Source organism: Lissotriton helveticus, chromosome 8, assembly GCF_964261635.1.
Source record: "Lissotriton helveticus chromosome 8, aLisHel1.1, whole genome shotgun sequence".
NCBI classification, from domain to species: domain Eukaryota; kingdom Metazoa; phylum Chordata; class Amphibia; order Caudata; family Salamandridae; genus Lissotriton; species Lissotriton helveticus.
In genome coordinates this window covers 1,573,655,929-1,573,670,486 of record NC_136069.1, presented here as the reverse complement: position 1 = coordinate 1,573,670,486, position 14,558 = coordinate 1,573,655,929, and the positions used below count along the sequence as shown (strand labels likewise).

At 46.4% G+C, this 14,558-nt stretch overlaps 1 protein-coding gene across 2 annotated transcripts in view; it reads right to left on the bottom strand.

Annotated features, from left to right (window-relative positions):
* The window catches only part of PGM2L1 (phosphoglucomutase 2 like 1), a 579,912-nt gene that overhangs the window by 74,530 nt on the left and 490,824 nt on the right, over positions 1 to 14,558 (bottom strand). For both annotated transcript variants that reach the window (XM_078658581.1, XM_078658582.1), the window contains one exon: positions 3,862 to 3,991. In XM_078658581.1, the coding sequence (XP_078514707.1) occupies positions 3,862 to 3,991 (130 nt within the window). The remainder of the gene's footprint in view (positions 1 to 3,861; positions 3,992 to 14,558) is intronic.

Below are 14,558 nucleotides of genomic sequence, written 5' to 3'. Positions count from 1 at the left end.
ATGTCATTATTTCATTTGTCATGCATGAGTGAAGTGTTGGGTGAGGGGAGTGGGTGCACTAGAAACAGTTCACTGTGATTTGGTTGCGGCGCCTGTGTCCTTCAGCAGGATTCTCCCCCCGTGCATGATGCACATGTGCAGGTGGGCGGTTGTCCCCATCCGACTCACTGCCAGAGATCTCTACAGGTATCCTCCGCTTGGTAGCAATGTTGAGGTTGCAAACACGGCCACGATGCGGCAGCAGACTTCAGGCTGGTATTTGAGGGCCCCACCAGTCTTGTGTAGTATGCGGAATCGGCTCTTCAAAAGCCCAAATGTCCGCTCAATGCAATTTCTTGTGCGGATGTGTGCAGTATTGTAACGCCGTTGCTGTGGTGTGGCAGGGTTGAGGTATGGGGTGAGGAGGTACTCACGGACACCGTAGGCGCTGTCAACTGAATGAAAGGAGCAGAGGGTGAGTGCGTGTTATGCGCAGCTACATGGTTGCGATGTACTGTTTGTTGGCATGTGTACTTACCTAGAAGGTGTCCTTCGCCAAAGTCTCCCCTGGCCAGTCATGTGTGCATGCCGCTGTGCCGGAATATGAAGGAGTCATGTGTGCTCCCCGGGTATTGTGCCACTATGTCCGTGATGATTGTCTTAGCGTTGCACACCATCTGGATATTGTGAGTGGTAGCACTTGCGGTTCCGGTACATGTATTCTGTTTGTGCTGGTGGGCAGATGTGGATGTGGGTACAGTCAATGCATCCAATGACATGGGGGAATTGCGCAATGTTGTAAAAATCAAGCTTGGTTTGATTCAAGTCCTGTTGGGTGGTCGGGAAGTTGATGTAATGGTGTAGCCGCGTCAGCATGGCCTCCAGGAAACTGTTTAGGCAGCGTGACATGGTGCTCTGGGAGATCCCCCCTGCAACAGCAACTATCCCCTGGAAGCTTCCCGAGGCTAGGAGGTGCAGGCAGCACAAGACCTGGACATGGGTGGGCACGGCATTGGTCCTCCTTGTTGGGTGCTGCATCAGGGGGTCAAGGTCCCGGATGAGCTTTGTAATCATTGCCCCATTCAGCCGGTACTTTGAGTAGATTTGCTCCTCTGTTTGGCCCAGAAGTGTGATCCGCTGGCGGAAAATTCGCTCCTGGATCCTGCGTCTGGTCCTTGCTGCAGCCTGAAGCCTTCGCCGCCTAACCACCATGTATTATCCTGGCATTGTGAATGTCCTCATGCTCCTACTGTGTCTCCTTAAGTGGGTTTGGTCAGGGCCGCACCTGTAGCTAGTTTAGGAATTTTCTTTTCTTTTTTTTTTTAATGGACTTCATGGTTACCACCTGGTTTGGTTTCTCCTTAAATTGCGCCTCGCAAATTGCGATTGTGGTTTTTCGCAATTTGCGATTTTTGATGAATTTGGTTTGCGATTATTTAGCGAATTCGCAAACTAAATCGCAGTTTCATTGGAATCTCGCAAATTCCGATTCGCTAAGGGGGTTCCACCTTGATTGTGCGATTTAATTTGCGATTTCGCAAATTGTTCATTTTTCGTATCATGAATTGCAGATCAATGAATTGCGATCGCAATAGCTAATTCGCAGCTATTGCAATTGCAATTTTGGTTGATGAATCTGCTTGTTAGTTCCCCAACTTCAAAGTCGGCACCTCTTGCAGTTATGACACATCGTCTCACCTCTTATTTTAAAACCTGACAATGCAGTGATTTCGGTAACTATAGGGAGGTGGTTTAGTAAGAGTAGTAACTACATGCATATTTAGTATCACTGGAATTTATTTTTGGGGCACCTTTTATGTGCCTGATTGTATATTATGTTGACGGATGATTCTTCACACATTCCAGGAAGAATGAACATGTGTTTAAGGACCTGGAATTAAGTTTAAGATTTCGGTTTTTGCACAGGAAATAATCCCCGTTTTACAACGTGGAGGCAACGTGGGTCTCAACTAGGTCTGAACTCCTTGTTTCTTACCTGATAGCAAAGCCGTTATTTTAGTTCTGGTAACTGTTCAGTTTGAGCAGGTTCTTGCTGCTATGAAGAGGCTGGAATGCACTTTGCGAGCTCCAGCTTTTCTTCCGCCTGAATAGTGAATGCAGCAGAGTATGGGAGCTGTGAAGGAGATTTAAGGTACAGCCAGTAAAAGTCAGCAGCTGCGCTAAATTAAAGAAGCATTGTTACCACTGTGCTGATCGAAACATGGAAGGGCGGTGTCTGAGTTTACCTCGTTTCATGTTTTGGACAGCATAGTGCTAACAATGCCTGTTTATTTTATCCAAACTGTGTTAACATTTACAAGCATTGTTAGCACCGTGCAGCTCAAACCATTAAGTACGGTATCTAAAGAGGGCGCCAAAAGGATTGAGGTGGACCACTGCTGCAGAGGCGGTGTGCACTCTGAGGGAGGCGAGGCACTTCCACAAACTGGGACAAAATAAGCAAGCCTTGTTTGCACCGTGCTGTCCAAAACATGAAGCACGGTGTCATAGAAGCGAGTGCCGTGCCGATATATGAAGTGAGGGGAAGCAAGACAAGTAAGCATCAAAGATAGGGAGAGTCATTATCCTCTGCCAGACTGCCTCGAACCCTTAGCTGTTTTAGGGGTAATGGCAGCCGCATTTAAGGAGTATGGTTACCACAGACTCAGCGGGCACCATCTGTGCAGCACGAGTCCTTGGACAAGGAACTGGTCATTTGCCTGGGGCGCAATACAACGACTGAGGTCTCATTGAAGGACGAGACGGCGAGACACAAACATCCTTGTGGCGCTAGTAGGCTAAGCAGAGTGAGAGCAGGTTCGATAGCTCAGCACCGACAAGTTCACAGCAGAGCAAAAAGAAGAATGCGAGGCCTGCGTGTATGCTGTACCATGCAGTGCCCTGCAGCGGGTGACTGACTGTGTGTAACGTAAATCCAGGACAAAGAGGAAGTTGCAGCTTTCACGCATTTAACGGCACATATAGCGCGTGCGGTCGTTTGTGGACTCCGTGTGCTCTGCACTCCGATCAGCCCTGGGAAGCTTCACCCCGTAAATAAAAGGGTAAGCTCCCACCACTGCCAGGTTTGTAACTGCTGCGGTGGTGGTGGGTGTGGATACACACAGGGCAGAAGAAAAAAAGCTGCACGGAAAATAAAGACGCACAGAATGGATACACAGGGCAGACGAAAAAAAGATGCATGAAAAATAAAGGCGCACAGACGTTATAGTTACAGCGAGGTGTGCTGCCAAAAAGCAGCTGAGGCAGCGCACGTCATCCTTGCACGTACAGAAAATCATTAAAGAAAAGAGTGATCACAGATTTAACAAGGCTATGAGACGCAACGCCGTGCGCGAGCAAAAGAGACACTGCGCGCTTGCACAATCTCCAGTCCGGGTGGGCAAGCCGGAAAGGAGACAGGGAGGGGAGCAAAAAGCTTCACTGCAAATCAAAGGCGAGCATTTACCATAAGTATAACGCACGCCAATGAAAAGCAGAGGCAGAGCTTCCACCCCACTTCCACAAGCAACCTAACAACAATAGATCTCTCAGAGCGAGCAGCGCATGAGTTGCGTCGCTAGGCGACACCTATAAAGAAAGCAATATTTTAACAGGTAAGAAATAAAATTAAGAAAAGAGCCAATTTCATAAGTAAAAGCATTGGCATCAAGCTAAGACCATTTTCCCTCGATGGCACAAATGATTTCAGTAGAAGATGATACTTGGTGCTAAAATTAAATAATTACTACAAATCCATGTCAGAATTGAAAGGCTAAGATCGATTGGAAATCCATACAAATCATTAGTTTTGCTTACAACTCACACAAAACAACAATAGAGTATATAAAAACAGACAGTACTGAAAATGGGTGTATAAGTTACCTTTCATAAATGTTAGCGAGCTGCTGGACAAGGGTCAAGTTCTTTTCTTGCAGGTAAGATGCCAGTTCTGCTGTGACAACAGCAGCACTCACTCCATCTTTATCCAGTACTGCTGTTCCACACATAAACCCTTTATATAAATAAAAGAAGCAATAAACAATTGTTACTTTACACCATAATACACAGTGGCTGCGGAGACTTTATAGCAAACAGCACAATTCCAAATGCGGGGATTAAGACAGAAAGGGTTAAGAATGGGATGCAATAGGAGATTGGTGTGTCATGACTGCACATCTCCAGTTGAATGTAAAGTGCTGCCCATCCATAAACGCAATCCCAAGAGTTCTACTGTTCCTCAACATAGTCTCAGTGGTCCGAAGATGAAAACCAATCCTCGAAACATACACATCGATAACAAGCATTTACAATGCAATGGTCTCGTCCTTGTTAAAGTTAGAGCTATTGGCATTGCTCATGACATTTTTGTTTTTAAAACATATAAATAAATGGCATTGTCATTTACAATGCCAATAGCTTAATCTCTCGCAAATGCGAGACCTATTGCATTTGCAACCACACACACACACACGCAGAGCCACACGCACCCACACACACACACAGACAGAGTCACACAGAGCAACACACAAGCCGGGAACAGAGGCACAAAAAGCGGATCACAAGCAGGGAACAGAGGCACAAGCAGGGAACAGAGTCACGAAAACCGGATCACAAGCAGGGAACAGAGGCACGAGCAGGGAACAGAGGCACGAGCAGGGAACAGAGGCACGAGCAGGGAACAGAGGCACGAGCAGGGAACAGAGGCACGAGCAGGGAACAGAGGCACGAGCAGGGAACAGAGGCACGAGCAGGGAACAGAGGCACAAGCAGGGAACAGAGGCACAAGCAGGGAACAGAGGCACAAGCAGGGCACAAGCAGGGAATAGAGGCACAAGCAGGGAACAGAGGCACAAGCAGGGAACAGAGGCACAAGCAGGGAACAGAGGCACAAGCAGGGCACAAGCAGAGAACGAGGCACAAGCAGGGAACAGAGGTCCAAGCACCGGATTACAAGCAGGGTACAGAGGCACGAACAGGGAACAGAGGCACGAAAACCGGGAACAGAGGCACGAGCAGTGAACAGAGGCACGAGCAGGGAACAGAGGCACGAGCAGGGAACAGAGGCACGAGCAGGGAACAGAGGCACAAGCAGGGAACAGAGGCACAAGCAGGGAACAGAGGCACAAGCAGGGAACAGAGGCACAAGCAGGGAACAGAGGCACAAGCAGGGAACAGAGGCACAAGCAGGGAACAAGCAGGGAACAGAGGTACAAGCAGGGCACAAGCAGGAAACAGAGGCACAAGCAGGGAACAGAGGCACCAGCAGGGTACAGAGGTACAAGCACCGGATGACAAGCAGGGTACAGAGGTACGAACAGGGAACAGAGGCACGAAAACCAGGAACAGAGGCACCGGGAACAGAGGCACGAGCAGGGAAAAGAGGCACGAGCAGGGAACAGAGGCACGAAAACCGGGAACAGAGGCACACACACACACAGAACATATACAATATCGCTGCTCCAAGAGCCGGTAAGGTTTACTTGTGTATTTATAGGGCGCAGAGAGAAATAGAGCATACATGTCTAAAATTGAGTGAATATAATGGGCGTAATTTAGACATTTTGAAGGCCCCTTCCACAGAACTCAACAATTCAGTCACATGATTAAAACATTTCCAATATTAGTTATTTACATCAAAATCATCACAAGGTCATAAGTTCTGGCTGGTTTTAGTCTGTCAATTGTGTTACATATCTGATGCAATAACAAAAATTTCAGAGTCACCAAAATACTGTTCAGATGGCACACTTAGGAAATCATAGAAATGTAGTTTACATGTTTAAGCCACGCTCCTAATTACATAAACCACGCTCCATTTAAAGACCACCCCAGCCACTATTTTCACCCCGCTTAAAGTCCTGAGTGGAGTAATACTACTGAGAACGAATGCTTCTAGTGGTGCCCCAGGTAAGAACTACATGTTTAAAGTAGGAGTAAACAAAATAAATCATGAATAGTAAGGGGAGATGATTTGTTTCCAAAACATACAGGACCAGTTATAAATCTAGTTCTGTCTAAAGAAAACAACAGCTATGTTCAACTACTTTTATTTATTTTATTTTATTTATTTTGAAAGTTTTATATAGCGCGAACAAGATCTTTGCAGATAACAGAGCGCTTTACACAGGCTTGTGGAAGGGTAGGGGAAACAAGGGGGCATAATAGGTAGGTAAATCATCAAGTTCATGTACATAAACATATTACGTATAGTACAGGTATGAGGAATCAAGGCTAATATACTAAAATATATAGACTAATATAAGTCACAACACATGTGCAAAGGAATATATAGGCTATATCATAATAAAATACTGGAATACTGTTCGCAGTGTAAGTCGGACGCATTGTTCAAGTATATTTAGCCATGAGGATACTTTTGACTTCTTTTTTAAAAAGAAGGGAGGAGGAGATGAGCCTCGTTTCAGGAGGAAGTGCGTTCCAGATCCTGGGCGCCATTCCAGAGAAGGAGCGTTTGTAAGTTTTTTCCTTCCGGAATCTTCGCGGTTTCAGCAGAAGATTGTTTGTGCTCCTGGTAGTTCTGGACCCGCCGGAAATTGTCAACTTATGAGTGAGGTAGCTGGGTGATTTCAGGTGAATAGCCTTGTGCGTCATGCAGGCAATTTTCAGGTGTATTCTGGCTTCAAGAGGCAGCCAGTTCAAGGATTTGAAGTCAGGGGAGATATGCGAGTGTTTTTTTGATCCAGTGATGAGTCTCGCTGCCGCATTTAGTGACGCTCTGAGGGGTGCAGTTGTCGTTAGGGGGAGGCCGCAGAGGGCCACGCTGCCGTAGTCTATGCGAGGGATGACTAGAACTTGTACTGCTGTTTGGAAGTCTTTTGCTGGAAGGAAGGGTTTCAGTTTCCTCAAGGTATTTATTTGGAAGTTAGCCCCCTTAGTAGCCTTGCTGATATGCTGCTGCATGTTGAGGTTGGTGTCAAGTGTTATGCCTAAGGATTTTGCTGAGTCCACGATTGTCGGTTGGACATTGAGTGCTGTTAGGTGCTTAAGCCATGTTTGTGTGGAGGATATTTTCGAGGGAGGTGAGATTAGGAGGAACTCAGTCTTCATAGCATTGAGTTTGAGGTGGTTATCGGCCAGCCAGGATTGGGTGCTTCTGATCGTTGAATTCAGACTCAGGATGTCTTTGGGGGAATGTAACTTGAGATATATTTGAGTGTCATCAGCGTACATGTGAAAGTGTACATTGGATGCTTGTAGCAGGATGGTGAGAGGCTCCATAACTAGGTTGAACAAAGTAGGGATAGGCAGGGTCTTTGAGGGACACCTACAGATACCGGTACTGGGGAAGACATCAAGTTTTTGCTCTTGAATTTTTGAGACCTGTTGTGTAGGAAGGAAGTGAACCAACGAAGCACAGTCCCAGAGAAGCCCATTCTTGTCTTTAGGAGATCGAGTAAGTTCTCATGTCTCACTGTGTCGCATGCTGAAGAGAGATCAAGAAGGATGAGGAGGCAGGTATTATTTTGATCTAAGATTTGGATGGCGTCGTCAATTATGTGAGTCATAGCCGTTTCAGTGCTGTGCCCTGCTCGGAAGCGTGATTGGTGTGGGTTGAGGAGATCAAACTGTTCTATGTGCTTTGTCAATTGTAGTTGGACGCATTTTTCTAAGAGTTTGGCGAGAGTGGGAATGTTGGTAATCGGACGGTAGTTGTTTAGATCAGTGGGGTCGGCTGTTGGTTTCTTTAGTAAAGGTGTAACTTGTCCAACTTTGAGGGAGTCCGGGATGGTTCCTTGTTGTAGTGAGCTATTGATAATTTTAGTCCAGAGTGGGAGTAGCAAAGGGATGAAGTCTTTTACGGCGTTAGCAGGAAGGGGGTCAGTGAGGTGATTGGATGGTTTTAGGGTGCTGAGTATTCTGTCAATTTCTGTCAACTTTTAAGTTTTGTTCATAATAAATAAACCAAACTGAAGAAAGAACTAGTAAAGAAGTCAAAAGGCAAATGTATAAGGCCTTACGTCTTCGGGAAAAGCACAAACTCGTGTACCACGTACTCCAGTCCTCTTGTCGTGCACAAGGAAAATGCAGATTGACAAAGACTTTTTCATACACGCAAACATTTGGAAAGCAGCAAAAGGGACATTTAAAAAATTAGGATATATTTACCCTATTGACTTGTATTGAAAAGGGGCAATTTAACAAGAGAGAAAGACTTGAATTAACCTGTTTTGACTTTAAAATTCGGCCATCTCCCGTCTGAATCTGGTATCTCGGCAAGTACACTCATCTTTGTTTAATTGCAATGAATTTTGTTAATCGAGCAATAAAGACTTTTTTCAAGTTCTAGATAATGGAGTGAAGCGCCCACATATATAACTACCTGGATTGCGGGTGGTGATGTGCGTGTGTGTGTGGGTGTGTGTGTCAGATTACAATTAGGCTGCAACCCCAGTCCACGTCCCCAGTGGGCCGCACGAGAAGAACATAGGAAGCAAAATATGGCTTTTTACCGACCATTGCCAAAGTCAGGTTGAGTTTAATAGACAATGTCAACTTAATAAAGCCAATTAAAATGGAACAAGTGTCCTAATTTTCGGGGTGAAAGAAGCATCACCACATGCTAAGAACAGCCACTTGCTAGCACCCGCGAGTTTTTAAAATTAATTAAATGTTATCTTTGACACCGCGTATCCTGTGCTGTTTTCATTTACCATTTTTTTCTTTCTTCTATTGCTTTCCTATTGGTTGTTCATTCTTGTGCTGTGGCTTTCGCTGATGCAAAACGCCCCTTTACTCTTCGGGGCGGAGCGCTCCTAATAGGTGTTGAAATGAAAATGAACCGCAATTCTTACATTGAACAATTCTGCAGCACATCTCATGATCGGAGTCGCCTAGGGCTATTAAATCCAGTTTTATAAGTATCGACCCCAACATCGTTTTTGACGTACTGTGATCAACAACCTAAGGGATACACTGAGATCATTTTAGCTAGGGTTCAACTCACTGAGCTATCTTATGGGCTATTATTACCTGCACTGAATAGACATCACACAGAGGCGCGCGCGCACACACAGATGTCATGAAGCGCCATGAAGCATTCTCGAGTGCACTAGTGCTTTGTAAAAACGAAATAAAAGAAAAACGCTCAGTGACTGGTCGTGAACAGGGCGCTTGTGCGAGTGTGATCGGAGGTTTCACTGGTGCTAAAGGCAACTCGCGCACTGCACTTAGGGCTCTTTGTTAAGGGGTCGGGGGCACTCCTGGCTCAGGTAGGGGTTGGTGTAGGTGGGCCCCACGGGTGGACCAGCTGGAGCTTTGGGTACTTAAAGAGTAGAGACGCGGGTCCTGGGCAGTCCCCTATGTACTTGGTGGGGCCCTGGAGGGCACTGGGTGAAGCTGTGACCTCTAGGTTGTGGTAGAGCTGTAGTCGGCCATGGGTGGAGCTGTGGGCGCTGGGTGGAGCTGTGCCTATCGTATGGAGCAGGAGCTACGATCACTTCGTGGAGGAGGTGGGCGCCGGTTGGAGCTGTGGGCAATGGGTGGACCTGTGGGCTCTGAGCACTAGATGGAGCTGTGTACATTGAATGTATAGAGCTGTAGGCGCTGGGTCACTGAGCTTCAGATCCTGGATAGGTGGAGGGGAGTGCGGTATGCTGTGGGCAGTTTGAGAAACTGTAGGCCTCAGGAGGTGCTGTGGCGAGCATTTGGTCGAGCAGTGTGCGCTGGAATGGATCGGAGCTGCAGGCCCTGGGTGGAGGCGCATGAACTCGCGTTCCTTGGCTGCCTTACACGGCGCGCGCTCTTCGTGAGGGTGACCACGTTCAACTGGCACGCGCGGTGAAGGCTCCGAATTGCACCAATCGCCCCTTCCCAGGAGTCTTCCGTGGGTGCTGTGCCAGTCCTCAGCGCTTCGTGCTGCCAACAACCCTGAGAGGGACTGACGGCTCGAACCACAGCTCGCGCCAGTCACATGAGACAGGAAACCAGAATTTCTGCCCGAACCTCCACGGCCAGCTAGTAATCAGCATGTTGCAACAGACAGGAGGCCCTTTGGTGATGGTGATTAACAACAGGGAGGTTTCAAAACAAAAAAACACACGCTAGCAGGTTGAGATGTGAAATTCCAGGGTTTTTGCCGGAAGCGGAAAAAGACCCGCACATTTGCTTGCGTGACGCAATAGAACATTGTGGCAGAGGGTTTGGATGCCTTTCCAAGGGGGCAGCATGTTTGTTTTTTATCTAAAGGTCAATTATTTCTAGCGTGAGAGTGCCCCCTTGGCGCTCGTGCCACTGAAACTGGGAGAATGCTTCAGAAGATGATTACAAGTTTGTTAAGGGCCCAACACAAAGATCATAGCAGAGCACAACTTAATAAAATGTACTCTTTATAAAGTGCAGGCAGTGAAACTGGATTGGTGTCCCTGCCCGATTACCGGAATCTCTTAAGTAAGCCTGGGCCAAATTTATATTACCCCAGAGTAGTCTCCGTATTCCATGTTACTCGGGGCACAAGTCCTAAAACAAGCGAAGGATAACGTCGTGAGCGTGCGAGCATGCACCTCAGCTGTACCATAGCTGCCAAGGTTTCAGATTGCAATGTGCGACATTTTCATAATTTATGTGTAAATATGAGTGACATGTAAAGAATTATGAGTGACACTTTCTCCGGAGCATAATCAAGCAATGAAACGAGGGAAACATATAAATATAAATTACATGAGCCCTGCCAAGTACCACGCATCAGTGGTTGGACTAACGCACATAGCTGCCAAGATTTTAGCATGCATATTAATGTCATTTTTATGTGTATACTCTACTTATGAGTGGCATTTACATCTAATCATGTGACACTTTAAACATTTTATCAAGAGAAGTTAGGAAGAAAACGTGTATGGGACAAAATAGCAAATCATCCATGTATTGTAATACATAGATTAGATCACCAAATCCAACAAAGGACAGTTTAGGATTTCTAAAGTTGGTGTGCATGAGGTCCCAGAGTACTGTGGTTAATCTAATTTTTTAAATAAAATGTAAAATATATTTTGTTTCATTAATTGCAACGGCTAACCGCTCCACCATCATTAACAACCTTAAAAACCCCTTACTCCTCTCTTGACCCCCTCCCTCCTCCTTCAAGACCTCAAAATAAACAAACGAGGGACAGGGGAGGGGGCGATAACAGGGCTTCAGAAAGGGCAATAACTACATCAGAGGGGGCAATAAGAATGCATCAGAGGGAGCATTAACAGGGAATAGAGCGGGGAAAAACGCATCGGAGGGGGCAATAATGAGACCTCAGAGGAGACATTAACAGAACAATAGAGAGGGCAACACTGGCATCAAAGTTGGCAGTAATGAGGTATCGGAAGGGGTATTAACGGACAGATGGAGCAGGCAATTACGGCATGAGGCAGGACAATAATATCACGGGTAATGGGTTAATAACAGGGCAGTAAATAAAGAAATCATACTACGTTTGAGAGAACAATATTACTGCATCTGAGGGGGCCTTAAGAGGGCATCAGGGGGTTAACATGGCATCAGAAAGGACAATGATAGGGCCATACAGGTGTAACAGAGCATCAGTGGCAGGAATAATAGCAAATTAGATAACAATAACAGGGCATCTAAGACGGAGTACAAAGGTGGTGCTTCAGATGGGGTAATAATAGGGCATCCGAGAGGGCAGCAGAGCAAATCAGAGGGGTTATATTGTCATCACATGGGCAATAAAAAGGCATCAAAGAGGACAATAAGAAGGCACCTGCTAGGGTATCCGGACACAACAATAATATGGCACCAGCGAGTGCAAAAACCATATACCGGACACAATAATGAGGCATCATAGAGGTCAATAATGAAGCATCAAGGAAATAGAGCATCAGGACAAGAAATAACACGATCCATTTATAGACTTAAACACAGGCTCTGGGCTGGTACCTATTTGGGCGGCGGCCCGGTCGCAGATGAGTCTGAGTGTCCAGAAGCTGCACGGGGGATGACGCTTGCAGGCAGTGACGCACTCTGGTCTACAAGGGCTGGTTGCCGCACTGCAGACAGGCTGTGCTCAGGCGAGGACGCTATTTCAGTACTGTTTGCCACCCTGCCTGCGGCCTCCACACAGTGATCGGGGTGCTGCTGTACAGACTCCTCATGAGTTCAGTGGGGGACTGTGAGGCCTGTGATACTTTCCTCGAGGCCGCTTGGCGCTACAATTCCTGGGTAACTTTTCTGAATTGGCTGCATTCGGCGGGGTACAATTAATAGCAGCTGCTGTAGCTTGGCGGCCCGGGCCGGTGCGAACTGCCTGCAGGAGTGCTGCGAGAGGTGCCACATTTGAATTTGTGGCACCGCCCGCAAACTTTCATACAGCCCTAAACCACCTCAAATCTCAGCATAAGCCGCACAGGGACCCGCGACCGCAGAGCTGCAGCACACTGCATGATGCCCTCTGCAGTCTTCTCCCCGACTGAGTGACTGAATCGTCCCCCGCCGGCCTGCACAACATTGCGACCGCGATAATTATCACCAAGATGCCTTAGATGAACGGCGCCATGTCGTGTCAGTGTGGCTGTCGACGGTGGGTGACAGAAATTAGTGTGTCTGAATTAAGCCGCGCGGCGCCGCCGGCTGCCGGGCAGATCGGTTACAAATACATTACGGGCGCACACTGCAGTGTTGCCAGATTTTTAGACCGTCCCAAGCCCAAAGCCGCTCAAATATAAGCCCAAAACAAGCCCAATCAGACCAGTTCCAGCCCAAAAACCAGCCCAAATTAGCATGTCCCAAATTATGCACAAATTGTTATCAGAAACTATTTAAGGACAAATATACATTCTATATCACCAACAGGTTTATCTTGCAGTCACTGCTGGGACTAATCAGTATGTGAGAAGAAAATGAGCGAGTAAAACTTGCACAATTAGCATTCTCACAAACTATTCCCCATTAATCACACCACTGTAAATATGCACTATCCACAACACAGTTATATGTATGTTATTATTAGATAAATGTAAATAACCATTAGGGACTTATTTCAAGTTGTCTAGTAATAACCGAAGCAAAAACATTACAGAATAAGTACCATTCACACAACATACTTGGGCATTTTTTAAACTAGACAAAAAGTCTGCTGTATATATCGGGGAATAACATGTGAACAACTTTTTGGGGAGCGATTCTGCACACTTTTGCCCCCATAATTTCCTCTAGATAGGGCTAGGAGAAAAGTTCACGAGCATAATTGGAAATGAGCAATTTAAGGGCTCATACTGTAATAAGTGAAAAGTGGAAAACCAGGCACAAAAACATTTGCAATGGACATTTCCCAACCATTTGCTGTGGATATTTCTCGTCTTACACCAGTTTAATGCGACAATATAGTGTTCTTCTTAGAAGAATTGCACTATCTCCCATGCATGCATATATCAGCCCTTGCCCAAAGGTTAAAACCATAACAAATCTCATTGTTGTGGAATTCATTACTTTAGTTTCCGCAGAGTAGATCCTGGACACTGACTTGACCCTTGAGTGCTTTGTAAACTGATAAAAGCTTGAAGTGGTTTATGTTTTTAAATAACATGAAGCATTTACAATGCAAGTGGGCCAGTTTTCTCTTCTGTACCATATGCTCTTTACCCCTCCACAGTTGTCTTAAACCTACATACAATCACTATTAGGTTTTACATTATCACTAAATACAATTGCATCAATTCTTGTTTACCATTTTCCAGGGAGGCTGGCCTACAGTGCATCTAGCAGTGCCAGAAGGACTGGTCTGCAAAATCAGTATACAGACATGTTTTTTGTTTTGAGGGCCCGTTTTATGGTCTGGTGGGCCAACTTTTGCTATGGATTTCCCTGATATTACCACAAACACTCCCTACAGCAAGCACAAATACCACAAGAAGAGCAAAAACATAGCGTGAATGGAGACGGATAGGACACCAGACAGGCAAAATCAGCAACGTCTACAGGCCAGGCTGGCAGGTGGCAGCTGAGGGTGGGAGAAGTCTGTGAGCAGTTTTAAGTTAATACCACCCGGGACCGTCCGTAACAGAGACCCACTTACCGGAAGTCCGGACTCAGTCAGTCAGCTGAGCTCACTCACTCACTCTAGTGCGGCTGCGGCGTCGTGACTCTCACTCATGTCACGTGCCGCCATCGGGCTGTGCTGTGGGGCTGGGCCTGGGCTTCTAAAGGTCTAGCTGGGGCTTCTAAGGTCTACAATGGGAATGTGCTCCCTCGGGAGAGTGGTCTGGTGGACTGTTCATGAAGGCTGAACCTGGTTCCCCAGAACCAAATTCGGCAGCTCTGGCGTAGTGCCACATCCCCCAATGAACACCATACTATCCCACTGAGACACCCACACTGCCTTCAGCTACAACCCAGTTGTGCCCGGCTATATATACCTGGATGCGGCACAATTCAAATTATGCACAAGAGTGATATGCTGCCTGGAAAAAAAAGTACCTTCCTGGAAAAAGCAAACCCTCATATGGATGCAAGATTAAGTAAAGCATGTGAAATGTAAGTAGAACAACATGGCTACCTTAACACTTTTATACTCATTATCCAGAAATCAAGAGTGTTTTTTACTGAAACTTTAAGCA